We start from the raw sequence: 24,539 nt of genomic DNA on the forward strand, positions 1-24,539 counted from the left end.
AGGAAGGAAGGAAGGAAGGAAGGAAGGAAGGAAGGAAGGAAGGAAGGAAGGAAAGAAGGAAGGAAGGAAGGAAGGAGGGAAGGAAAGAAGGAAGGAGAGAGGGAGAGAGGGAGGGAGGGAGGGAAGGAAGGAAGGAAGGAAGGATGGAGGAAGGGAGGAAATTACCTCCATACAGAGAAGTGATCTCTTATAGTGATTTTAAAAAATGAAAGAATAGTGTCTGCGTGGACCACCTACAGGAAACTTCTTGCACATTAGTAACAGGGAGTTATTCTGGTGCTTCGTGCTGTCGGAGGGAGGAAGGGAAGAAAGAAGTTTATTCAAGTACAACCCACCTACAAACTCCCTGTCTGTTCTCAGAAGAGCTGTGAATAGCTGTTGTGCTTCTGAGACATCCGAAAGAAGTGTGCATGACTCCAAGGCTTGTCTATGAAATTTCAGCAATATCACTTCAGATGGAAATATTAGGAGCCCTTCCCCATCCTCTTGAATTCAAGTCTGTCAGCTGCAGAAAGGCTGCAGTGGGGTGATAGTTTCAGATTGATTAGTCAGAAGCTAAATGTTTAACAGAGGTAGTAAGAGGAGTGCTTTCTCTGGGTAGCCCGCTGAGTTTTGCCAGTTTGCCAAAAGGGAACCATCTATATCAGAAAATGCGGTTATCGGTGCAGGTACTCGCTGAAGGTGAGTTGGGGACCTGTAGGGGGCCCGAAACCAGCAGGTGCGCCCCACATTTACTCACACTTGCACTCACAGGCCACAGGGTCCTCATCCACCCTCCTGGTGCCTTCTGTGCCCTTCTAGAAATCCTGCTGGTGTGTCACGGAGGCAGACTGCCAACAGGAAGAGGAGAAGTCAGAATACTGAGGTCTGCCTTTTACAAATGTTTGAACCTTCCAGCTTCCGCTTCGAGGCAATGGTTACCAGCGCAGGGTAAGGAGGGCAGGAGCACCCATCGGCAAGCTCGCCACCTGCACTGGAGGGGAAAGGAAACCGCAGCTGCCCTTTCCACACTGGCTGCTCCCCGCTTTTTGATTTTTTAAAAATTTTCTGAATAGTAAAATTTCCATTTTCCCAGGTACCCAGGCTCCAAATATGCACTATCTTTGGGTAATCTCTGAAAACTTGGTAACGACAGCAAATTTTCCTAGAAGAATACAAATCACCCAGCATCCTATTCCAGAGCTAGCCACTGCTACTGTTGATTAAATTTCTCTTGATGCATGTTGTCTTACATTGTTGACGCTACCCTGGGTAGAGCTTCAAGATTGTGTCTTGCTTTTTCCTTGCTCAGAAGGGAATGGGGAGATATGTTATCATAAGCATTTTCCCATGTCATGAAAAAATTCTTCATATAATAATGCGAGGGGAAATGTATATTATTAGCAACTGATATGAGAATTCCTTTTAGGGAAAACTTGCCTTTTTAAAGAAAAAAGCTCTGAGGAGGAGCGTGGGGAATCATTTGTCAGTTGCTCCAGAGGGTAGAGGAAGGAAGCAAGAACTAGTGAGAGACGGAGCCGAACTGCGCAATCCCAACCCCACCCAGGAGCTGCGCAACTACAGTCAATCACGCAAATCATGAAATGCTTGAGGGAAATAGGAGCTGAATTAAGGCAGCCCTGGGCAGGGCAGAGCCAGAAAAAAAGCACTTGAAAACAAGCTCTTGGTAATCTACAAAGTTAATGGCAAAGATTTGCATTTTCATAAATTGTGGAAGGGAGAATCAGGGCGTGTTAATCAGACATCTGAGAGACCCCTCTGGTCCCTCAGCTGGCATCAGGCGGATGTTCACAAAGTCTTGGTGGTCCGTGTTCCATTAAACACCAGTGTCCTTTAACTAACACTTTGAACAAGTTTTTGTTCAGATTATCTACTTGGTCTTTGAAATCACAAGGTTGCATGGTGCAAGCATTTTAAATGAATACCTGGACATCCTGAGAATGTCTGCGAATCTCTAGATCTACAGGCAAAGATGTGAGAGCCATTTCTCTGCATCCTCGCCAGCACCCACCTGCTATTTAGAATCTACTCCATATGCCACTGCCTCCATGAAGCCTTTTGTGATCTGACCAAGTGTAAATAATCTGTCTTATAAACCCTATAATGTCTCATGTTCCCTGCACCCAGGCAGTGATTCTATTTTGTTTCATATTATGACTATTAGCCTGTATACCTTCTCCGAGAGCTATGCTGTAAGTAGCTTGAAGGTAGACTCTTCTGGCTTTCTTTTGCTTGCTATAAAATAAATAGTGAAGGGGGGCAGAAGCCCATGTTTCTTGAAAAGAGTGGGCAGCCCCTGCTGCTCTGATTTCATGTCTCCTGAGCCAGATTCAAAAAGGATCAGGTTCTAAGATCCTGCTGTTATAACTGATTCGGTGCCTGCATCACTGAGGTTATCTCTGGAGAACAGAAAGCTGCAAATGGGTGAACAGTGTTGAGGCAGAACAGGTATGAGGTGGGGCGAGATTCCAGCATGGATTGTTAAAGAAATTATTTGAGAAGGGAAGTTGTGATTGCCAGGAGTCATCAGGGCCTCAGTAAGAGCATCCTGACCGGATGCAGTGGCTCACACCTGTAATCCCAACACTTTGGGAGGCTGAGGCAGGAGGATGACTTGAGCCCAGGAATTTGAGGCCAGCCTGGGCAACATAGCAAGACCCTGTATGTACAAAAACACAAATTAAAAAAATTAGCTGGGCATGGTATTGCATGCCTATAGTCCCTGATACTCAGGAGGCTGAGGCAGGAGGATCACTTGAGCTCAAGAGTTGGAGGCTGCAGTGAATTATGATCTTGCCACTGCACTCTGGCCTGGGTGACAAAGTGAGACCTTGTCTCTAAAACAAAACAAGGCAAATTCAGACGGACCTAATTTCTTTTGCTGCCAAGATCATGGGTGAGCACAGTGCTGGTGATGGTTCTTTTGATGCTCCTGAGTCAAGCTATAAAAATGTGGGCTGGATGCATAGACAAGTTGGTGGATCCAGAATTGTCTGAACAATTCTGCCTTATCAGTTTATGTAGGTTTCAGATCAGTGGATTTTAAAACGGAGAGAGGTTTTCCATGGTGTTTCTCAGAGCTATCTTCTTGTAGATGAACAGGCCAGCAGTTTTATCGATGACTTGGAAGAAACTGTGGAAGGAGGAGGTAAGTCATGAGTCAAGTGTAGGTTTGACTGAAAGCTGAGTGGACTGTGGATGCAGTGGAAGATGAAATCAATGAATGAGAGTGCTGGGTCACATTTTATAAAATATAATTGAACTTTGGTCTTTCGAAACAACTGCACAATTACAGGGTGTGGGGGCATCAGAGTTTCAAGTACTGTAACAGAATTTCTATGTGCTGGTCAAGAATTCCTGTTGATTCTTTCTCCATATTTAAAGACAGGAGATGATGGGCCTTCTGTTCTCACCAGGCCAGGCATACCTTGGAGTATGACATTTAGTTCCGGGACACATCAGAAGAGAGGGACAGTACCATTCCACACTTTATAAGAAACACTTAAAGAAAGAAGAAGCTTGAAGAGCAGGAGACTCAAAGATGCCTGAGAGCTAGTTTTAAATACCTGGAGAGATGTCATGTAGAGTGTGCATCAATTTGTTTTCCAGAGGGGCAGAACAGCGTTGTGGCTCTTGGTTGCTGGAGTTTCTACACATGAATGCAACAATACATGCCCTTTTACATGCTCCTTTTTGTTCTCCAGTATAGAGGCAGAACTTAATTGCCCTCTGCTCGAATCTGCACTGGTTCTGTGACTTCTTTTGACTGATAGAATATGTGAATGTAATGTGTATAACTTCTGAGGATGAGTCTGAACTGATATGCAGCACTCACCTTTGCTGATTAAAATGCTTGCTTTTGGGGTCCAGCTGTCATGAAAAGAAGCTCAAGCTAGTTCTTTGGTGTGAGCCACATGGAACCTCTCAGCTGTCCTTGTGTGAGTGACACCATGCTGGACATCCCAGTCCTAGTGGCCATCACACTGCAATCCATGAAAGACCTCAATTGATGCCGTGTGAAGCAGAAGATTTATACAGCTTAGCCCTGCCAAAATATCTGACCCACAGAATTGTGAGAAAATAAAATAATCACCATTTTAAGCCATTAAGTTTTGGAGCAGTATGTTACTCAGTAATAGATAATCAAAACAGTGATTAAGAAAATATATTATGAGGCAGGGTGCAGCAGCTCACACCTGTAATCCCAGCACTTTGGGAGACCAAGGCAGGGGGATCACTTGAGGCTAGGAGTTCAAGACCAGCCTGACCAATATGGTAAAATATACCCATCTCTACTAAAAATATAAAAATTAGCCAGGTGTGGTGGCATGCACCTGTAATTCTAGCTCCTCAGGAGGCTGAGGCAGGAGAATTGGTTGAACCTGGGAGGTGGAGGTTGCAGTGAGCCGAGATCACACCACTGTACTCCAGCCTGGGCAACAGAATGATACATCATCTCTAAAAGAAGAAGAAGAGGAATAAGAAGAGGAAGAAAAAGAAGAAGAAGAAGAGGAGGAAGAAGTGGGGGAAAGAAGGAAGAAGGAAGAAGAAAAAGAAGAAGAAGAGGAGGAGGAGGAGGAAGAGGAAGAAGAAGAAGATATACTAATGGAGCCAGAATGCTTTGCCATTCACTAGTTACTGATCTTGAGCATATCATTTAATTTCTTTGTGCCAGTTTCCTGATCTGTAAAATGGGGAGACCCCACTTCATATGATGACTCTGGAGATTAAACAACTGAATGCGTGAAAACCACCTGGAACTGTACGGAGCCCACAAAAGTTGCTCAATACAGGAGTATAACTAGAACTAAGGGACAGAAGCTGTGAAGATTTAAAAAAAACAGCTCTAAAAAAAAATCTCTAGTGGGATTGTTGGGACGTGGAGTAAGCTGCCTCTGGGTGAGTGAGGTGCTTTCCCCGGAAGCATTCCAATCATGAATGGCTGGCTGCTTACACAATTTTGGGACTGAGACCCTGCCAACCTTGAGATTCTACGTTTCCGCAGTGCTGGGGATGAAATAGGCATTCAGTGTGCTCAATACGCTTTTCTCGAATTGACACAAGTTAGATACATAAGGAAGAAATACTCACCCAGCTAAATCATGACGATTTCAAGATTGCCCAACATATTTTATTTGGCATAATGTTTTCTCATCAACCATTAATGTTCCTGAACACATCCGTTATCCGTAAGATAAAGGGCTTGAAGCAGAACTAAGTGGCTTATTAATTATTGAATGGACTGCTTATAGCATCTTCCTGCCTGTGAATTCACGGCTGGAACATGAGGCAAGCTCACTCAGCCTCCCTGCCTAGAGAGGGACTGTCCCAACCTCCCCAGTGCAGGGGCAAAAAGGCCCGAAGACACAGATCTCACTTCACTCTTCCACAGCTTCTGAGAACGCTTAAAAGGAAACAGTCCCAATGGAGCCCCTGAAATGCAGAGGTTCAAGAAAGGAGGAGGTACCGACTTCTTCAATAGTTATCAAAGGAAAAGGGAGGTCTGAAATGGAAACCTTTCTGTCTGTGACAGTCTCATAAAGTATCCCCAGACTGTTCCCAAGGGCCCTGGGAGATAACAACCCTAAAATCACTTGTAATTCAGATGAATATTCCTTACCAGGTCAGTCTAGGGCAGGGCTCCAGGTAGGGACAGAGACTCAGGAAAGCAGTGCTTCTGGGCCAGACAGGGGTGGGGCCCCTGCTTGCTTCCTGTGCTATTCAGTTTCTTCACACAGGGACATCAAAGACAGTGATCTTCAGACTCTAAATGAGGGCAGACTGACCCAAGAAACAGGGACAGGTGGTCACTTTGCTGCTCACTCTGAAACCCCACATGGGGTATTTTAATAGTGTTCTCCATCTGTCCAACCTCAGGGGTTAATCCCTTCCTAATCTGAGCTACAATAATTGGGTAATCAGACAAGACACTCCAAAAAGCCCAGGCCATAGTTTTGCTGTTCTTTTTGGCTAGACTTTTCTTTTATTAGAGTGAAGTATAGCTGACCTAGAAATTTCCGGTTTCAGCTTCAGTCTCCACTAAACAAAAGCAGACACTGCTAAGACAAATGCATGTTTAGAAAGCACAGCCTTCCTTCTTGGGGGCAGTTTCAGTCACTGCTCACTGAACATACAGGAAGGAGAGCTGCTATGCACAGATCACATGATCCCACTTTTTGCTACAAACTTTAAAAAGAAGGAAAGAAAAAGCCCCCAAAGGCCCATAGTTAGCCTGGGCTAATGAGCTCACTGGTGTGAGTCCAGGAAACATCCCAGAATGAATACATCTGCTGAGATTTCTGTCTTTTGAAAAAAGTAATCTTGCTGTGGTGGATAGCAAATGAAACATCAATGAAAGCTGCATGAAACCGGATCAGGGACTTAACCTTAAGCCCACGAAGAAAACCTGGTAGGTGGTTAGGATCTGGGACAGAAGTAAGCCTGACTATTTGGGGATTAACCATCATGGAGGAAAACGTAGATTTTTTTTTTCAAAGAAGAAAAAACTAACACCCAAGCTGCTGAGGCCTGATCACACGGGCCTACAACCCAAAGGTACTGTCAGTTTCTTGAGCTGAAGAGTTCACACTGAACCAAGTCTCACATTGATGAGCCTCCTGGTCACCGTGCAGGGCGGCATGATGGTTTATTGATGGTAGCACCCAGCACACTGGAGAGGCACTATAAATGCTCATGGAATGGAATGGACAGCATGGAGGTCCTTTCTAGGCTACTCTGGTGGTGGGAATAACCGCAATCAGGTTTTTAATCCAGTCTGTTTCAAACATCTACTAGATGTGTTTGCTTTAAACAACAATCCATTCCCCTAAGGGAAGGCTGAAGGGTATGAACAGAGCTGGGAGCGGCGACAGAGATTGGTACGGGGAGGTCTTGAGAGGGAATGCACTGTTTTGTGGGAGGGGGAAATGTGGAGGAAAGTGAACCAATGGGCAGACTGAATGCTTCCTTTCCCCAGCACAGCTGCCGAGTAGGTTGATTTGTAGCACATTCTGCCAGCTGCCTGCTCTAATCTGTTCTCTCCTTCTGTAGTAACAGGAATGTGGCCAGGCACGTGGTTAGACCGTATTTCCCACTCTCTAGAAGCCAGATGTGGCCATGTGACTAGATGCCACCAACAGAAGTGAGAGCAAGTGATTTGGACCATGTCTGAGTCAAGCTTCTTAGAAATGGATGTGCTTCTTCCAGGATCTCTTTCTCTTTCCACCAGCTAAATGCAGATGGCAACAACCCCAAAGGGGGGACCCAAAGAAGAGAAGCCGGGGACCCTGAATGATCCCATGGAAGAGACTCACCCTTCTGGTTTCAATACTTGACTTATAGGTGAGTGCTATGATTGGAATGTTTGTGCCCTTCTCAAATTCATATGTTGAAATCCTAACCTCCCAGGTGATGGTATCAGGAGGTGAAGTTTTGGGGACAGGATTAAGTCACGAGGGTGGCGCCCTCAGGAATGGGACTGGTGTTTTTATAAAATAGGGCCAAGAGCTCATTCCCTCTTCGACTATGTGAAGACACAGGTAGAAGGCATCGTCTGTGAACCATAAAGCAAGCCCTCGCCAGATACCTAATCTGCTGGTGCCCTTGACCTTGGACTTTCCAGCCTCCAGAACCGTGAGAAATAAATTTATGTTCTTTATAAGCCACTCAGTCTATGGTGTTTTGCTATAGAAGCCTAAATGGGCTAAAACAGTGAGTAAGAATAGACCTCTATCGAGTTGACTTGTTTTATTTTGGGATTTATTTGCTGCACAAAGTAGCACAATCCTAAGTAACATATTTGACCACCCAGGGAAGTAACCCACCCTGCCATGTGACTCAAAGGGGGAAAGGAGGTCATGGCCCAAAAAAACGAGTCATCCACCTGTGATTGAGATGACTGAGCCACTCAAGTGCAGCTCTGCTGGTCGGCTGATGTGCCTGTCACAGAAGGGAAGAGCTATACCTCCCACCCCCATCACATCCCTCTTTCCATGAAAGTCAGAGCCAACTAATGGGAAGTTAGCCCTGGGGCACCATGATGATTGACACAGTGTAGAAACTGGCCTGAGCATTTTTGTGATGTATCGTGGGAATATGCTGGGCCTCTGACAGGAACAGAGGATCTGGGGCCCCAGCCATTGCATGGGGAATGCATAGGAACTTATTAGCTGCACACGGGGGAAATAGCATCTCAGAAGATAGCTGCAGTGTTTACAAGAGCAAGAGGACAATGACATATTCTGGAAATATGCTCAAAATTGTCGGAGCATAGACTGTGAGAACAAATATGTTTGTGTATTGTGTGCGGAGGTTAGGGATGGGGTAGGAGCAATTAAACTGAAATAGGTAAGCAAAGATACAGAAAAAAGATGACAAGACTCAGCTTTCAGAATTCAAAATATACTTTTGAAGTCCATGACATCTTTGGGGAAAAAAAGCTTTCTTTGTTTGCAAAAGCTAGGGTCATTTGAACTTCAGGAGCCGAGATCTTGACCTAAGCAGTAAGTTTAAACAAATATATAATTGCTGTGTCTGCTGTCGAGATGAGTTAAGATCCCAAGACTTCGGGAAATGGAAGAATAGAAGTTGCAGAGGCGGAAAGTGCAGGACAAGTCCCCAGATGGCCTTGGATAACCAGCTCTTCCTTGAAATAGGAAATTCTCAGAATAGCTGTCGGATGTGCTGGCAATGCAGCATCCTGAGAGAAGGAGGAGCTGGCTGGGATAGCCCGGGCTCTGTCCCATCACCCCCACAACAGCATGTCCTGCAACACTTTAGCCCAGCGATCCATGGGTCCCCAGGCCATAAAACCTAAGGCAGAGTGTGTTTCCAAGGTCCCTTAGCTGTGGTGCAACATAAGGCCCATGCAAGTGGGACTCCATCTGGCCCGGGCAGAACTCTTGAGCCTTGGAGGATCGTGTCACCTAACTGGTTGTGTGAGTGCTCCGTCTCGCTGCACTTGTGCAGGTGGATTGCTACTGGTGTATGGTTATTGGTGAAGTGTGTAGAGTCCTCCCCTGGGATTGGTACCTGTGCACAGTGAAACTGCTCCACAGAAAGAATTTGAGAGCTGCTGAGGGTCCTTAGGAAGAGGCTCTGCTCCCTGCACCCTCCACCCAGGTTAGCTGCTAAGGAGTGCGGATAATACACCTCTCCCTTCATGAGCTTAGGGACCTGAGAGTAGGGAGGACCCTGCCAGTGTCTGAAACCCTGTGTATGTCCTCAGTGCTGTCAGGGCAGGGCCAGTGGAGGGGATTTTACGACAAGGGGCAGGGGCAGACCTAGAGTGGCATGAGAAAGCAGGAGAACTTCCCCACGTCTTTTTGCTGGAAGTGGAAGGAGCTGGGAAAAGGAGCCATGATTCAGAAAGGTCCAGGGCTGTGATGTGGGGATGCCCCGGCAGAAAGCAGCTTGCTCATATGGCTGGAGACTGGGGGCAATGAGGAACTGGGCAGAAGGCCTACCTTAGCTACACACGGTGGTTCATGCTGTGTGTATGTGCTGGGTGGGCTGGACCAAGGCCTGCGTGTGAGCCAGCTTTGTGTCAAGAAGCAGATGCAGAGTAGAGCTTCTTTAAGCTGAGCAAAAGTACACCCAAGGGCCAGGGGCTTGGGCTTCCTCTCGGTGTCCCACTGTGGGGCAGATCATTTCTGCAGCCCCCCTGCAGCCTCCCATCTTGAATCTCCGAGCCTGGCCTCCACATTAACAACTGAGGGCCCTCATCTTGGGCTCTGGTTCTGGTTTGCATCCCTGCTGGGGTTAGATGATTCCCACTGTTCATTTGGCTGCTCTCTAACAGGGCATCTATCCATGCCCAAAGCCCTGGCATCCTGTCCACGCACCCTCTGCTATCTGACCTCATTCTGCCCTGTTTTTGGCTGCACTGCACCCACCTTGGTGCCAACAGCTGAAGAAATCCCACCCTCTGTGCAATCTGAGATACAATGTTTTCTAAGAGTGGCTCTAGCTAAATGGCAGAGCCGGAGACAAGGGAATTATTGGGAGGAGCAGTTATGGTGTGACATGTTTCTCAGGCCATTCTGGCTTCTAGGCAGGGAAGAGGAGAACGGGGAGAGACACAGTGGTCCCTTGTTCTACCCTATCCACTACATGGGAACTCTGAGACCCATCTTAGATTCCTCCTAGAAAATCCTGAGAGACCCCAGGGTCTCACATGTGTACACCAAGATCTACCCTTCTTGGTCAACACTGTTTTCCTTCTTGCTTCCTCTGGCTGGCAGTGGTACTGTCCCACACTGCCGGCAACCCCAGAAATGCCATCAGTGACCCTGAACTCTGCTGAAGGCCTACACCTGCTGAAGAAGCTCATACTCAGCCTGAACCCACTCATGATTGAGCCCAAGGACAGTCGTGTCTATGTCAAGGGCCCTGGGGATGGCACTGAAGCACTGAAGGTGAGGCAGATGCTGTCACCATTGCTGGCGGTGATGTTTGTTGTGAGATGAATTTTGTCTTCCAAAAGATCTGCTGGAGTCCTAAGCCCGGGTCTCTGTGAATGTGACCTTATTTGGGAATGGGGTCTTTGCAAATGTAACGACGATGTAAGTTAAGATGCGGTCATACTGGAGTAGGGTGGGTCTTTAATTCAATGTGACCAGTGTCCTTCTAAGAAGAGGAGAAGAGACACAGACAGGTGCGCAGGGGTGAACATAACATCTCTGCCTCACACCGAGCCAGAGTTTGGAAAGCTGTGTCTTGAAGCTAATGGACTCCAAAGATCAAGCATCTGGAAGTCTAGGGAGAGACGTGGAAACTGCCCCAATACCAGTGCTGTCAACTGGCACATGCCCTGTGCCCCCTTGGTCCTACCAGCATTACAGGGTAAAAAAGCTCATTTTGCTTTTATTTGGTCTTCTGTGGCATTCTTCTGGCCTGGAATCCAGGTACAAACCCATGGGAGGTGGGCTGAGGTGACATCCTATGAGCCCAGAACACTTCCCCTCTGAGCTGCTCCTTTACTCTGGGGGCTGCTGGGTGGCGCTGAAGCTCCTCCTGGGATGGACTCCTTCCCCTGGCAGCCTCGAGTGTGCGCCAGGGCTAATGTGGAAAATCTCGAGTTGCACTGGGCTTTTCACTTGCATGTTACTAATTAGAAATAAATGTATCGCCGGGCGCGGTGGCTCACACCTGTAATCCCAGCACTTTGGGAGGCCGAGGCAGGTGGATCACGAGGTCAAGAGATCGAGACCATCCTGGTCAACATGGTGAAACCCCGTCTCTACTAAAAATACAAAACATTAGCTGGGCATGGTGGTGCGTGCCTGTAATCCCAGCTACTCAGGAGGCTGAGGCAGGAGAATTGCCTGAACCCAGGAGGCGGAGGCTGCGGTGAGCCGAGATCGCGCCATTGCACTCCAGCCTGGGTAACAAGAGTGAAACTCCGTCTCAAAAAAAAAAAAAAAAAAAAAGATATAAATGTGTCCTCTGAATAAGCAGATACCCAGAACAGCTGTCAACTCCCAGTGAAAGCTGATGTTTGGGAGAAATCAGGAATCAAAATATGCTGAAGAAACCACAAGAACTTCAGTTTACCCCTGGGCCTAGTGTTCTCAGACCTGTCGCCCTCACGCTGCGTGTCCCAGCTTCGAGCCTCATCTTCCCAGGCAAGGTGGGTAGGGGAACATGCCAGCAGCATTGCATGCCAGGCCCTGTGCACTTCACATTGTGGCCTCAGCTTCCATAGACACAGGAACAGTGTGGACAGCAGGGGACTTTAAGACCAGTAGCTCTGAGCTTTTCCCTGTTCATCTCATAAAGAGGAACTTGGGTTGGACATTGGGGGTTCTCACTGGCAACACAGCTTCTCAAGTCCACCTTGGAGGATAATCCTGGGTAGGAGTGGACGTGAGCAGGGAGGTAGACATTTCAACCTGGGCTGAGGTCAGACGCTGGCCAAGTGGTCTGTAGATGGGAGATGGCAGTCTCAATTGAGGTATTATTTACAAATAATACCTGGGGACGGTGCCCTCGCTGAGAGTTACTGGCCCTAAGAGAGAAGAAAGCAAGGACCCCTGGACCATCTGAAGGCACTGGGCACGGGGGCTGTAGAGGCTGAGGTGCGAGTGAGGGCCCTCCAGCATCCTCCTATCCGACGTCCTTGTTACAGGGACTATGGGGAAAAGGAGGGTGAGGCCAGCTTAAAGGAACTTACTGGAAGAGCCAGACGGGTGAGGAGAGAGCCTGCAGGGGAGAGAGATGAGGGCAGGATGGTCTGATGGTTACAGCCAGGTTATGAACCATCACGAAGACTCAGCCAAACCTTACATTAAACTTCACAGTCAAGGGTGGAGAAAACAAGATGGTGATTTTTTTTTTTTTTCCCTGAAAGACCATGAAAGTGAAGATAATTTTACCACAAGCACTCCCATTTTTGTTTACAGTTTCTTCTTTTATTCTTTCCTTCCATCCTGCCCCAGTTTGAGAGTGAACAGAATATTAGAGTAGAAAGAAATAGAGAACAGGGCTGAGGGGAAACGTTTCAGCGAAAAGCCATTCCAAAAAATAGGGTGAGTCGCAAATGCAAACAGCAAGTGGATTTTGCTGGAAGACATGTGTGGGCTTTTCTGTGTTAGCACCAAGGAGTATTTGTCGTTTTGCTGGGGCTTTTTTCTCTAGGTAGTGAGCTTCCCTGGAGGGCGGTACTCAAAACAAAGAAAAATACAGAAGAGAAACACAGGAAGAACCATTTAAGAATTTAACTTCGTCGTCATCATTCTCAACACACCATTTCCTTTTTTAGGGTAACTTTGCCCAAAGCTTACTGGGTAAAATTTTCTTTTTTTCTTCCTTTTCTTTTTTTTTTTGAGACAGAGCCTTGCTGTGTCACCCAGACTGGAGTGCAGTGGCGTGATCTCAGGGTTCACTGCAGCCTCCGCCTCTCGGTCTCAAGTGATCAAGCGATTCTCCTGCTTCAGCCTCCCCTGTGGCTGGGATCACAGGTGTGCACCAACATACCTGGCTAATTTTTTTTTTTTTTTTAATAGAGACAGAGTTTCACCATATGAGCCAGGCTGGTCTCAAATTCCTGACCTCAAGTGATCCGCCCGCCTCGGCCTCCCAAATTGCTGGGATTACAAGCATAAGCCACTGTGCCTGGCCCTGGTTGGAATTTTCTATCTTAGGTGAACCACCAAGAAGCTTCCCTTTGAGGCCATGTGTGGCCGTTGCTGAGGGACTTCTCAGGTATCACAGCATTTCTGCTTAAGGAGGCCGCTAGCTTTACCTTAAACTTGCCATGGGTTTTTTTTTTTTTTTTTTTTTTTGTCTTGCTTTGTTTTTGAGGGTTTTTGATTTTTTTTGAGACGGAGTCTGGCTCATGTCGCCCAGGCTGGAGTGCAATGGTGCCGTCTCGGCTCACTGCAACCTTTGCCTCCCAGGTTCAAATGATTCTTCTGCCTCAGCCTCCTGAGTAGCTGGGATTACAGGCGCAAGCCACCATGCCCAGGTAATTTTTGTATTTTTAGTAGAGACCGGGTTTCACCATGTTGGTCAGCTGGTCTTGAACTCCTGACCTTGTGATCCATCAGCCTCGGCCTCCCAAAGTGTTGGGATTACAGGCATGAGCCACTGCACCAGGCCTGCCATGGGTCTTTAAAGGGATACTGCTTCATGATTATCCCTTAATATCCCACAATTCAGGTATGATTTCTAAACAAGCCCACACATGTCTTCCAGCAAAATCCACTTGCTGTTTGCATTTGCGACTCACCCTATTTTTTGGAATGGCTTTTCCCTGAAATGTTTCCCCTCAGTCCTGTTCTCTATTTCTTTCTACTCTAATATTCTGTTCACTCTCAAACTGGGGCAGGATGGAAGGAAAGAATAAAAGAAGAAACTGTAAACAAAAACAGGAGTGCTTGTGGTAAAATTATCTTCACTTTCATGGTCTTTCAGGGAAAAAAAAAAATCACCGTCTTGTTTTCTCCACCCTTGACTGTGAAGTTTAATGTAAGGTTTGGCTGAGTCTTCGTGATGGTTCATAACCTGGCTGTAACCATCAGACCATCAGACCATCCTGCCCTCATCTCTCTCCCCTGCAGGCTCTCTCCTCACCCGTCTGGCTCTTCCAGTAAGTTCCTTTAAGCTGGCCTCGCCCTCCTTTTCCCCATAGTCCCTGTAACAAGGACGTTGGATAGGAGGATGCTGGAGGGCCCTCACTCGCACCTCAGCCTCTACAGCCCCCATGCCCAGTGCCTTCAGATGGTCCAGGGGTCCTTGCTTTCTTCTCTCTTAGGGCCAGTAACTCTCAGCAAGGGCACTGTCCCCAGGCTGAAGACAGCTTTGTTCCTTTCTCTTCGTTTGAGTGTTGATGTCTCAAAGGAATGATATCCATCCCAAAGTTCTCTGTCAGATTTCTCCCAGGAGGCCCAAAGATTCTCATGTAAATTAGTCACATTTGACCTGTCCTGCTGGGTCAAAAAGCAGACCACTTTTTCCCAATGGAAAAAGGGAGAGTTTTTAATAGGCAACTTCACTTTTCCTTGATTCCAGTCATAAACTCTTCCATACTGACAGAGCTACATAGTAACCCACAAATCTAAGCATGCGTGTGTGTGTGTGTATGTGTGTGTGTAAAATTGAGAGAGACTTTCTATTGTTTTTCAAAAGGTTGTAAAGACATAACAAATGGGTTTTTCTTTACAGTTCCTTACACCCGATCTCCCCAGAAAGCACCCAGGACTCTGATTCATCATGTCAAGTGGTCAATTAGAATCCGGGAAGGCCTCTCTCTGGCTTCACCTTACTTCCTGTTCCAGGAGAGATGCTCGATGATGGGATTAGTCCGGAAGGGACAACCTCTCCCAAACCTGAGCTCACTGATTTCTTCGTTTTACAAAACAGTGCTCTTGATAAAAAATAAACAAAAAAGGCAATAATACAACTAATAACCCCAAGGTCTAAATTTAAACCAGCTGTGTCTCATAACAAAAGAAGCTGCAATGACCAACATACATCACTAAGAAAACGCCAGCTTATATGGATGAGGATTGGGATTTCTTGGCATAATGCAGGGAGCACATAAAAAATGAGTGAGGAAAAGACTGGTATTTGTGTATATATGTAAATATTACATGTATTCTTAAATGATATTTAAAAATAATAAATCAATGATTAAATAATATATACTATATATTCATGTTATATTAATATATGTATATGCTTCTCCAAATGTCTTCTTTTTGCTGAAAAGTGCTCAGCTGGAATCATGAAATCAGAGGTCAAGGTTAAAATATTAGCAATCACTTTTGAAATCAGAGCACAGAAGAGATCCCTACTGGACACTCAGGGACCCCTACCAAGCTTTTCCTTCTCTGTATATTGGGGAAGGGGGCTACAAGTCAGCCCTGGTGGTATGAGGGTTGGCACAGCATTGATAGGAATAATGCCAGTGTCCTGCTGAGTGGACAAGGAGAGGGCAGAACCCGGGACTCCAAGGCCCACCTGTGGAGTGGGTCTGAGATTCCCAGGCTGTGCTCTCGGTCAAGTTGTCTATTGTTATCAAATGTGGGCTGGGCGGCGGCATCTGTGACTTCATCCCGTGGTGGCTGGAGCCTGGGATAAAAGTCACGGTTGTCCCAAAGGTACAGCCAGACTCCGCCCCGGGGAGCTGTTGTGCTTGCATTGCTGGGTTGCTGATAGACTGATTGGTGGCGTGTACTTTTGTCACAAGAATCATAACCGCAATGACAGCCACACAGCGTGGACCTAGAGTGTTGCTCAACTCTGGACAAGACATGGTTGTAGGCAGACATGCTTCCTGCTTGCTGGGCTTAGAGCACGGATGCTAAGGACAGACACGAAGGGCTTGGGAAAGGCATGAAGATGCATGGAGTCCAGAAGAGAGAATAAGAAAAGCAAGCATTTTGTTTTGGGTGGGATTGCTTTGTCGTTTTAAGAGACATTTCGTGATCCACGGTTGCGCTCCCGTGAAGAGCGAGTCTAGAGGAGGAATCGGAAGGTGGGTGAGAGTTGAGGGGATTTGAATTCCGTAATTACGACTCGAATTTCTGCCATCAGCTCGCGGCTGTGTTGCCTGCCCTTGCCACAAAAAAGCCATGCAGCGCCAAGCCAAGTCGGATGGAAGTGGGTTAGGGTATTATATAAGCCCTTGCGGGAGGGAAGATGGTCTTTTATGTGTGTTTCTTTTGCAGCGGCGGCGGCGAGCTCGACTCAGGTTGATTTAGAATACGGGTGACAGTGGCCTGGCGCGAGCCCATTGCTGACGAAAGCGGCTTATCCCGCGCGGTTTCCATGGAGACGAGCTGGAGCCGCGGCGGCGGCGGGGCTGTCAGCGAGCGCGGCGGAGCTGGCGCGTCCGTGGGGGTCTGCAGGAGGAAGGCGGAGGCCGGGGCCGGGACCCTCGCGGCAGACATGGACTTGCATTGTGACTGTGCAGCCGAAACGCCGGCAGCCGAGCCGCCGTCGGGGAAGATTAATAAAGCTGCCTTCAAATTATTCAAGAAGAGGAAATCGGGTGGCACCATGCCCAGCATTTTTGGGGTCAAAAACAAAGGGGACGGGAAAGGCTCGGGTCCGACGGGGCTGGTGAGGAGCAGGACCCACGACGGGCTCGCCGAGGTGCTGGTGCTGGAGAGCGGCAGGAAGGAGGAGCCGCGCGGCGGGGGCGACAGCGGCGGGGGCGGCGGGGGGCGGCCGAACCCGGGGCCCCCAAGAGCCGCGGGCCCCGGCGGGGGATCCCTCGCCAGCAGCTCGGTGGCCAAGTCGCACAGCTTCTTCTCGCTGCTGAAGAAGAATGGGCGCTCGGAAAACGGCAAGGGAGAGCCCGCGGACGCTAGCAAGGCCGGCGGCAAACAAAAGCGGGGGCTGCGGGGGCTGTTCAGCGGCATGCGCTGGCACAGGAAGGACAAGAGGGCCAAGGCGGAGGCCGCGGAGGGGCGCGCGCCCGGGGGCGGCCTGATCCTGCCCGGCTCGCTCACCGCCAGCCTGGAGTGCGTCAAGGAGGAGACGCCCAGAGCCGCGCGCGAGCCGGAGGAGCCCAGCCAGGACACCCCGCGAGACCCAGCAGGTGAGCCCGCAGGGGGAGAGGAGGTGCCCGCCCCCGCCGACCGCGCCCCAGCGCGGAGCTGCGGAGAGGCCGAGGGCCCCTCGCGCCCCAGCGACACCGGCGCCCGGGGAGAGGACGCCGCGGGGCATCGGCGCGCCGAGAAGCCCCGGGCACCCCCCGAGCCGGGGCCCGGGGAGGTCCGCACGGCCGAGGACGCTTCCAGGACTGGGGCCGTTCCCGTAAAGACGGTCCCCCTTGTCGACTCCGAAGGCGGCAGCGGCCGGGCGTCCGCCGCCCCGGACCCTGCCTCGGTCGATCCACCCTCAGACCCGTCGGCAGATCGTATTTGTTTGATGTTTTCTGACGTGACTTCACTGAAAAGCTTTGACTCTCTTACAGGCTGTGGAGATATTATTGCAGACCAAGAGGAAGAGGCAGGTCCCAGCTGTGACAAGCATGTCCCCGGGCCAGGCAAGCCGGCTCTCTCTAAAAAGAACCCCGGCGTGGTGGCCTACCAAGGAGGCGGGGAGGAGATGGCCAGCCCGGACGAGGTGGACGACACCTATCTGCAGGAGTTCTGGGACATGCTGTCACAGACCGAGGAGCAGGGACCCGGGCCCCAGGAGGGCGCGGCCAACGCGGCAGCTGCACTGGAAACCAAGGTGGTGCCTGAGACCCCCAAAGACACCAGGTGTGTGGAAACGGCCAAGGACGCGTCCTCGGTCAAGTGCAGGAGGCTCAACCGTATTCCCATTGAGCCCCATCCGAAGGAGAAGCCCAAGCACCCGGAGAAGGAACAGCAGGAGGGCGTCCCCAACAGCGACGAGGGCTACTGGGACTCCACCACGCCAGGCCCAGAGGAAGACAGCTCGAGCAGCGGGAAGAAGGCGGCCATCCCCCGGGATAGCTACAGCGGGGACGCGCTCTACGATCTCTATGCTGACCCCGACGGAAGCCCAGCAACCCTTCCTGGAGGGAAGGACAGCGAGGAGACGTCCTGCTTGTCCCGGTTAAAGCCCGTGTCTCCAGGCACCATCACCTGTCCACTGCGAACACCAGGCAGCTTGCTAAAGGACTCTAAGATCCCTATTAGCATCAAGCACCTGGCCAACCTTCCATCTAGCCATCCCGTGGTGCACCAGCAACCCTCCAGGAGTGAGATGCCCAGAACAAAAATCCCGGTTTCTAAAGTGCTGGTCCGCAGAGTCAGCAACCGGGGCTTGGCTGGGACCACCATCAGGGCAGCGGCCTGCCACGACAGTGCCAAAAAGTTGTGAGGTCTTCCAGGCCACGGTGGACGGGCCACATGTCAAGGAATACAATTTTGCCCTGGAAACCACTCAAGTAAGTTTTGCTTTTCCTAAAGAAAGTCTTTTAGAAACCCCCTGCTCCAGAGCGTGGACCGAGGAGGTCTTTGTGCCCTGAGCAGGGTCCGGATAACACCAGAAAGAGGGATGCTACATTTGGGATTCTCCTCTCAAGATAACTCCATGAGAATTATTTTCAAGCACTTTTTTCTTTTTTACCTTTAGGTTTTTCTTCTTTTTTCTTTAATGCACTGAACACTTGGAAGTCACCTTTACTTGCCTTTGCAGAAAACAGGACTTAGCCAAACCTAAGTAAGAGTCATGCCTGGATGTTGGCATGAGCCAGTGTCCAGAAGCCTGGAGGAACCACTGAAGAACCAGAGGAGATCTCCTCTTCCAAGACATGTTTCCTTCTTTCCCTTCTTTCCTCTTTCCTTTCCAGGAAAAAAAAAAAAGACCCTTTGCTATATCACTGTGTGGAAAACACCTCCAAAGCTGAAACAGCCAGGTATTTACCTGACGAGCAGAGGGCACCACTGATTGGCAGAAAACTTCCTTACCTTCAGTTGCTAGGTATGCAAATTGATAAGTATCTAACACTAGGAAAATAAAGGCGAGTTTTGGTTTGATTCGTTTGGATCATTTGTTTGGGAAGATATAAAAGGCTCAGGAGAGCAGGCTTTTGCTTTTTTTTTTCCCCCCCCATCTAGTGCAGAAATCAGGATCAGGGAAACATTTTACTAAATGCCAATAGATACAGTATTTTAGCATTTATAAGCTGAAACCTTCTCATGTGAAGATAATGCATATTTTACAGTTTATCGAGCTGTTAACATTTTGTAATTGGTCAATAATCTAGAATATGAAATCTGGTCTTAGAGCTAGACATGATGACGGTCCCCAAACCATTGATGTAATGGGAAGCGACTCTGGTTTTATTTTGTACGTGTTCTCTGGTTCTCAAAAACAAAAACAAATCTATTGTGCTGGTGTCCCAGAGGAATGGCTCTGCCTTGTCTTGGGTAAGAGTCTGTTTCTCACTCCAAACCCTGGTTTTCAGATATTTTTTTAACCTTGATTATAAAATTTTGGATTCAACCATTCCTCAATATGGTGAATGCAAAATGAGGAACCCATAAAGAAAAACAATAGAAAGATATAGCTTTTCATATCATTTGTCTTTTGCTTTATAGACTTATGATGAAGACGAGTGTGTTCAGAATATGACATTGGCAAGCTTATGTATTGTAAACACCTTATGCCAAGATTTCTTTTGAAAAATGGTTTGCTTCTATGTATGTTTTCTAATATTTCAGATGAAACATTTATTTTAGAAAGGGTTATTATATGCCTAGATAGTTTGAATGATAAACTGAAGCAGTTCCTAGAATGCTATTAGTGTCTAATGATGAAATTAATATCCTTTTTGAAATACACTTCAGTGTATTTAATCAAAAGACCAGAGCTTCTACTAGGAGGTGATTCATCATACCAGGAAGATTATGAATATTCAAGTGAAACTACACATATGTAAATGACATGAACACTTCTGTATAAGTCTTATTTCCAGAGAGATTACATTAGTAATGAACTCATGTTACATGCTTTTAAAGCTTCTTTTCTGTTCTATAAATGAAAGAATAAGGCAAGTTAAATATATGAAAACCTATTTTAATAATATAAAGAAAGTAACAAAATAAATGGGCATCAAAGGAAAGCAAATGTGAGCCAGTAGCAGAAAGTAGGCCATTCCCCATTTTAAATTTGCAGTGATTCAATTAGGAGAGATTTGCTGAATTTCTTCATTAGTCATATGACTGGCTTTTATTGCATTGTCTCAGATCCATAATGTTACTTCAAAGTAATCTTTTAATATTTAATTTCTTTATGTGTGTAGATGAGGTCCTGTATGCAGACATAGCCTTAAGCATTCTGAACACACTACCAAGATTTCATATAAGCATCCCACACTCACGTGCTCATGCACTCAACTGTGTGCAGACTAACAAAGACGTCTACTGTAGATTTGGAAATTATTTTTGAAATTATTTCTGTCTTAAACATGGGATTTAAATTTGATTTCATGATGCTAGTACTATTTAGAGTCAAAATACATCCATCTTCCCCTAGTGAATAGAGAAAATATAAATTTTACTCCTTGCTGTAAAACAAAGGATCTTGATTTCCTTGTTGTACATTTTCCTGCAAGGGTTATATTCCCCTTTGCATGAATCCATGGCAAAGTTATGTTGGTTCATTTGTTCAATTGTACAGGAAAGTTAAGAATACCTGAAAAACTTATGAGAATATTGTAATAGTAAAGGCAATATGTTTCTTAAGCACTAGAAGAAAAGTTGTTGCTTTCACAATTTTAGGACTTATTTCTCCATTTACACCATTATGCTGTGTCTCCTCTTTATAAGTAAAGGAGCACGTGAGCAAAGTTTATCTTAATTTCCACTGGCCTGTCAATTAACCAGTTATAAAAGATATAAAATATTTTCTTTTGGAATTTATATTTTCCACTTTTTATTACCCTATATTTTAAAGAATTGCACCCACACCAATCAAAGGGAGGATTTGGGCAATGAATTAAACAGCCTTAATCACTTGATTGGAAATCCCTGAAGTGGCAGGAAGAGTGAATTCTCAACTTTTTCCAATCATAAAAAAGGGATCATGGTTGCTTTCTTGTGCCAAGGGCTACTTTCTCTTATTCATATTCATGAAGATTGTTGTTTTTCCAAGAATTTTCCTAGATTCACATGCCAATTTTTATTAATACATTATCTAATGACCTTGTGAAGATTATTCAGGCCCATATTTGCAGATTTTTTAAGGGAGGGATTGGATAGAGGCTAATTATATCTTTCCCATGTATGTATATTCTAAGATATTTAGTTGATTGACTTCCTTCGGTTGAAAAGCTGCCCAAATTAGACAGGAAAAAGCCAAATCAATTGTTGGATGAGAATTTATCAGTTGGTTTAATAGCTCTGCACAAAGACAGCCTGACTTTAATGTCTATGGTACGCATACAATGTTAGCTGAAACACTCTGCTTTAGTACAGATGGTGGTTGATGCTTTTATCCTGCCATTAGCACCGATTGGGAGAAATTTTACTTCATCATTTTAGATAATCACAAGGGGGAGTAGATTTTTATTATTTCACCTAATAACAACAATAGAAGATAAGATACCAAGGACTTCCTTTAGGTACATTTTCCACAAATTATCTGCTTATTTAAATACAAAATATTTAATATCTATGAAAGTGATAACTTACTGAGTTTAAAGAATTTCTTCATCTCAGAGGTAATCTCCAAGTATTTGCAGTTCAACAGTATGCAAATAGCCCTTTGCTTACACAATTATCCAGGTAAAAAGACTATGTCAGGTGTTGAGATTTCTTTGAATTTTCTAAGAGTTTTATTATTTATGCCTTTGTCAGATTAATTGTAAAGGGGTCTCTTGACTTTAGCTTGGTATGAAGAAATTGACTCATGCAGCTCGTGTCTCCTACGTGTCCTCAGACAACAGTGATGGGAAACTTCACATGACGCTAGCATGTTTGCTCCGTCCGCATGGGGGAATGCATTCCCTGCTGTTAATCATTCTAAATTTCTCTCTTGAATTACAAATATATGGATTTGGCTCCCCCGATGCTTGGCTTCTCCTGAGACCTGTTCCAGTACATTCACATATGCTTTGCTCCCACTCTCATTGTTAAGAAATAAATTCAAGAAGTTTTTTGCAGCTAAACATAAGGCAAAAGCATCACAATTGACTCACCTCATCACTGAGGAAAGCTAGTTTAAAGTATCTGAGTGAAATAAGAGGAGAAACCCAAATACCTCACCTAACCCAGTTTCCCATTCCCCTCCTCCAGGTGGAGCAAGGAATGAACGGAACAGTTCTTATTTGTGTAAACTCAGCCTTAGAAAATTTCAATTCATTACACACAAAAAATAGTTATGAAACGGTTTGGGACCAAAGGGATGGATAGTAGGGTAGACAAGTGTCTTATGGAGCCTGTGTGGGAAAGCAAAAGGCAAGTGGGGACTTCACAGGCAGAAGCGAGCTGTAACATTGTCAGTGTAGTGAGTGTGGTTCCTCACAGGCGGCCATGGATTGTGAGACCTCATCTTGCTCTGAAGATTTCCTGGTGGCTGTCATGCATTGCCTTGAAAAGCCTCGCACTGTGGTAATGCTTTAAAGGAGACAGTTTGCTGCAACAGTAGTCACTTCTAAGAATATTATTATCTCACTGCAGAGGACGTTTTTAAGAGGTGATTCAGAAGGATAGTTTCATGATTATGGAAAGGAGTTCCTTCTCAAACTGCAAAAGGAAAGATGAAAATAGTCACCAAGCCTCCAGAACTGAAATCGGGCACCTTTTATGATGGATATTTACTTTAATTCAATGCAACACATATTTATGGGGCATACACTGTTTCTAATACTTATAAAACCCATTCAGTTTGGAGCTCGCACCTGAGTTGTGCTGTAATTGGATTTTCTTAATATTCATTAAAAACAAAAAACAATTTTATTTTACCTTTTATTTTGTATTTGCATTTGTTGCTTATAGTTTGTGGGGTGGAGCAGAGTGGTGTGAGGTTGAAGAAAGGCACTATGAATTAAGCCACCCAAATGCCTCTTAAAAAATAGTGAGTATAACAATGGTTAAATTCATTGGATTCTTACTATGTGTCAGGCGCTGCAAGGAGATTAGAAATAATTACTTAGTCCTCTTAACAGCCATATGGGGTAGGTAATATTATCTCCCTAGCATGACAGCTTTAATTCACCCTTTTTGTTTCTATCCCTTTCCATCTCTGTCTCTCTCTTTTCCCCTAGTCTGTAGGACAGGGATATAAACTCTTTAGTGATTTTCAGTAACTGAAGAGCTGAGAACTGCTTAATGTCATTATTAGCTCACTTCTGATAGAAAAATCCACCCCATGTCCATGCAGCTGAAAATTAGTTTGTGTCTGAGATGATGGTGCTCACAATCATATGCAGGGAACCCTGCCGCTGTGCTATGCTGAGCAGGCAAACATTGGCCTTCCCTTGGAGGGATCCTCTTCTCTTAGGATAAACGTGGGAAATACAGACAGAAATGCCTTCTGTTGTCATGGCGATACTGCCTCCTGATGGGTTGTCATTCATTCCAAGCATGTTTGTTTCATTTGTTTTTTTTCCTACCTTGAGCCCAGTCTCAGTGGGTTCTGGGTGGTCTAGGCATATCTGTGTGTGTTTTAATTGTGATAAGGATATTGAATATGAGATGTACCCTCTATAATTTTTTTTTTTTTGAGATGGAGTCTCGCTCTGTCACCCAGGCTGTAGTGCAGTGGTGTGATCTCGGCTCACTGCAACCTCTGCCTCGAGGGTTCAAGCGACACTCCTGCCTCAGCCTCCCAATTAGCAGAGATTACAGGCATGCGCCACCATGCCCATTAATTTTTGTATTTTTAGTAGAGACAGGGTTTCACCATGTTGGCCAGGCTGGTCTCAAACTCCTGACTTCAAGTGATCCGCCCGCCTCAGGCTCCCAAAGTGTTGATATTACAGGCCTAAGCCACCGTGCCCAGCCTACCTTCTTTAAGTTTTAAGTCCACAATACAATATTGTTAACCATTGACACAATGCTGTACAGCCAATCTCTGTAACCCATGCATCCTGTGTAACCGAAACTCTGTGCCCACCAAACGGCAGCTCCTCATTTCCGCCCCCACCCGCCCCTGGCAACCATCATCCACTCTCTGCTCCTATGAGTTTGGCTATTTTAGATCCCTTATAGAAGTGGTAACGCGCAGTATTTGTCCTTCTGTGACTGGCTTATTTCATTGAGCACAACATTTCCTGAGTTTATCCATGCTGTTGCATATGGTAGGATTTCCTTCATTTTTCAGGCTGAGTAATATTTCCTTGTATGTATTTGCTGCATTTGAAAACCCATTCAGCCACTGGCAGACACTTAGATTATGTCCACGTCTTGGCTATTGTGCGTAATGCTCCAAGGAACAAAGGAGTGAAAATATCTCTTTAAGATCCTAAATTCAGGTTTTTTTTTTTTTTTTTTTTTTTAATAAATACCCAGAAGTAGAATTACTGGGTCAGTCATATGGTGATTCTAATTAAACATACAGTTATTTTTAATTTTTGGAAGAACTTCTGTACTGCTTTCCACCGTGATTGC

General features: G+C 46.3%; 1 protein-coding gene and 2 long non-coding RNA genes across 5 annotated transcripts in view; 2 read left to right on the forward strand and 1 right to left on the reverse strand.

Annotated features, from left to right (window-relative positions):
- LOC116537845 overlaps positions 1-5,821 on the reverse strand; it is an 8,603-nt gene extending 2,782 nt beyond the window's left edge. The window contains exons 1-2 of the long non-coding RNA XR_004263385.1: positions 5,621-5,821; positions 336-516 (exon numbers count right to left, since the gene is read on the reverse strand). This is a non-coding gene — a long non-coding RNA (uncharacterized LOC116537845). The remainder of the gene's footprint in view (positions 1-335; positions 517-5,620) is intronic.
- A 1,295-nt stretch (positions 5,822-7,116) lies between these two features.
- Positions 7,117-15,146, forward strand: LOC116537841. Its single transcript, XR_004263382.1, has 4 exons — positions 7,117-7,341; positions 10,242-10,415; positions 13,915-14,089; positions 14,665-15,146. It is a non-coding gene; the product is annotated as an uncharacterized LOC116537841 (long non-coding RNA).
- A 298-nt stretch (positions 15,147-15,444) lies between these two features.
- Positions 15,445-18,962, forward strand: AMER2 (APC membrane recruitment protein 2). Of its 3 annotated transcripts, XM_032260063.1 has the most exons (3): positions 15,445-15,979; positions 16,173-17,047; positions 17,426-18,962. In XM_032260063.1, exons 2-3 carry the CDS (start codon positions 16,273-16,275, stop codon positions 18,301-18,303), a joined length of 1,653 nt encoding a protein of 550 aa, XP_032115954.1. In that variant the 5' UTR covers positions 15,445-15,979; positions 16,173-16,272; the 3' UTR covers positions 18,304-18,962. The 3 variants fall into 3 exon arrangements, with proteins under 3 accessions (XP_032115954.1, XP_032115953.1, XP_032115952.1); XM_032260062.1 differs by having other exon boundaries at positions 15,445-17,047; XM_032260061.1 differs by having other exon boundaries at positions 16,173-18,962.
- The last annotated feature ends 5,577 nt before the right edge of the window (positions 18,963-24,539 follow it).

Source organism: Sapajus apella, unplaced genomic scaffold (assembly GCF_009761245.1).
Source record: "Sapajus apella isolate SASKATOON/1434 unplaced genomic scaffold, GSC_monkey_1.0 scaffold114, whole genome shotgun sequence".
NCBI classification, from domain to species: Eukaryota; Metazoa; Chordata; class Mammalia; order Primates; family Cebidae; genus Sapajus; species Sapajus apella.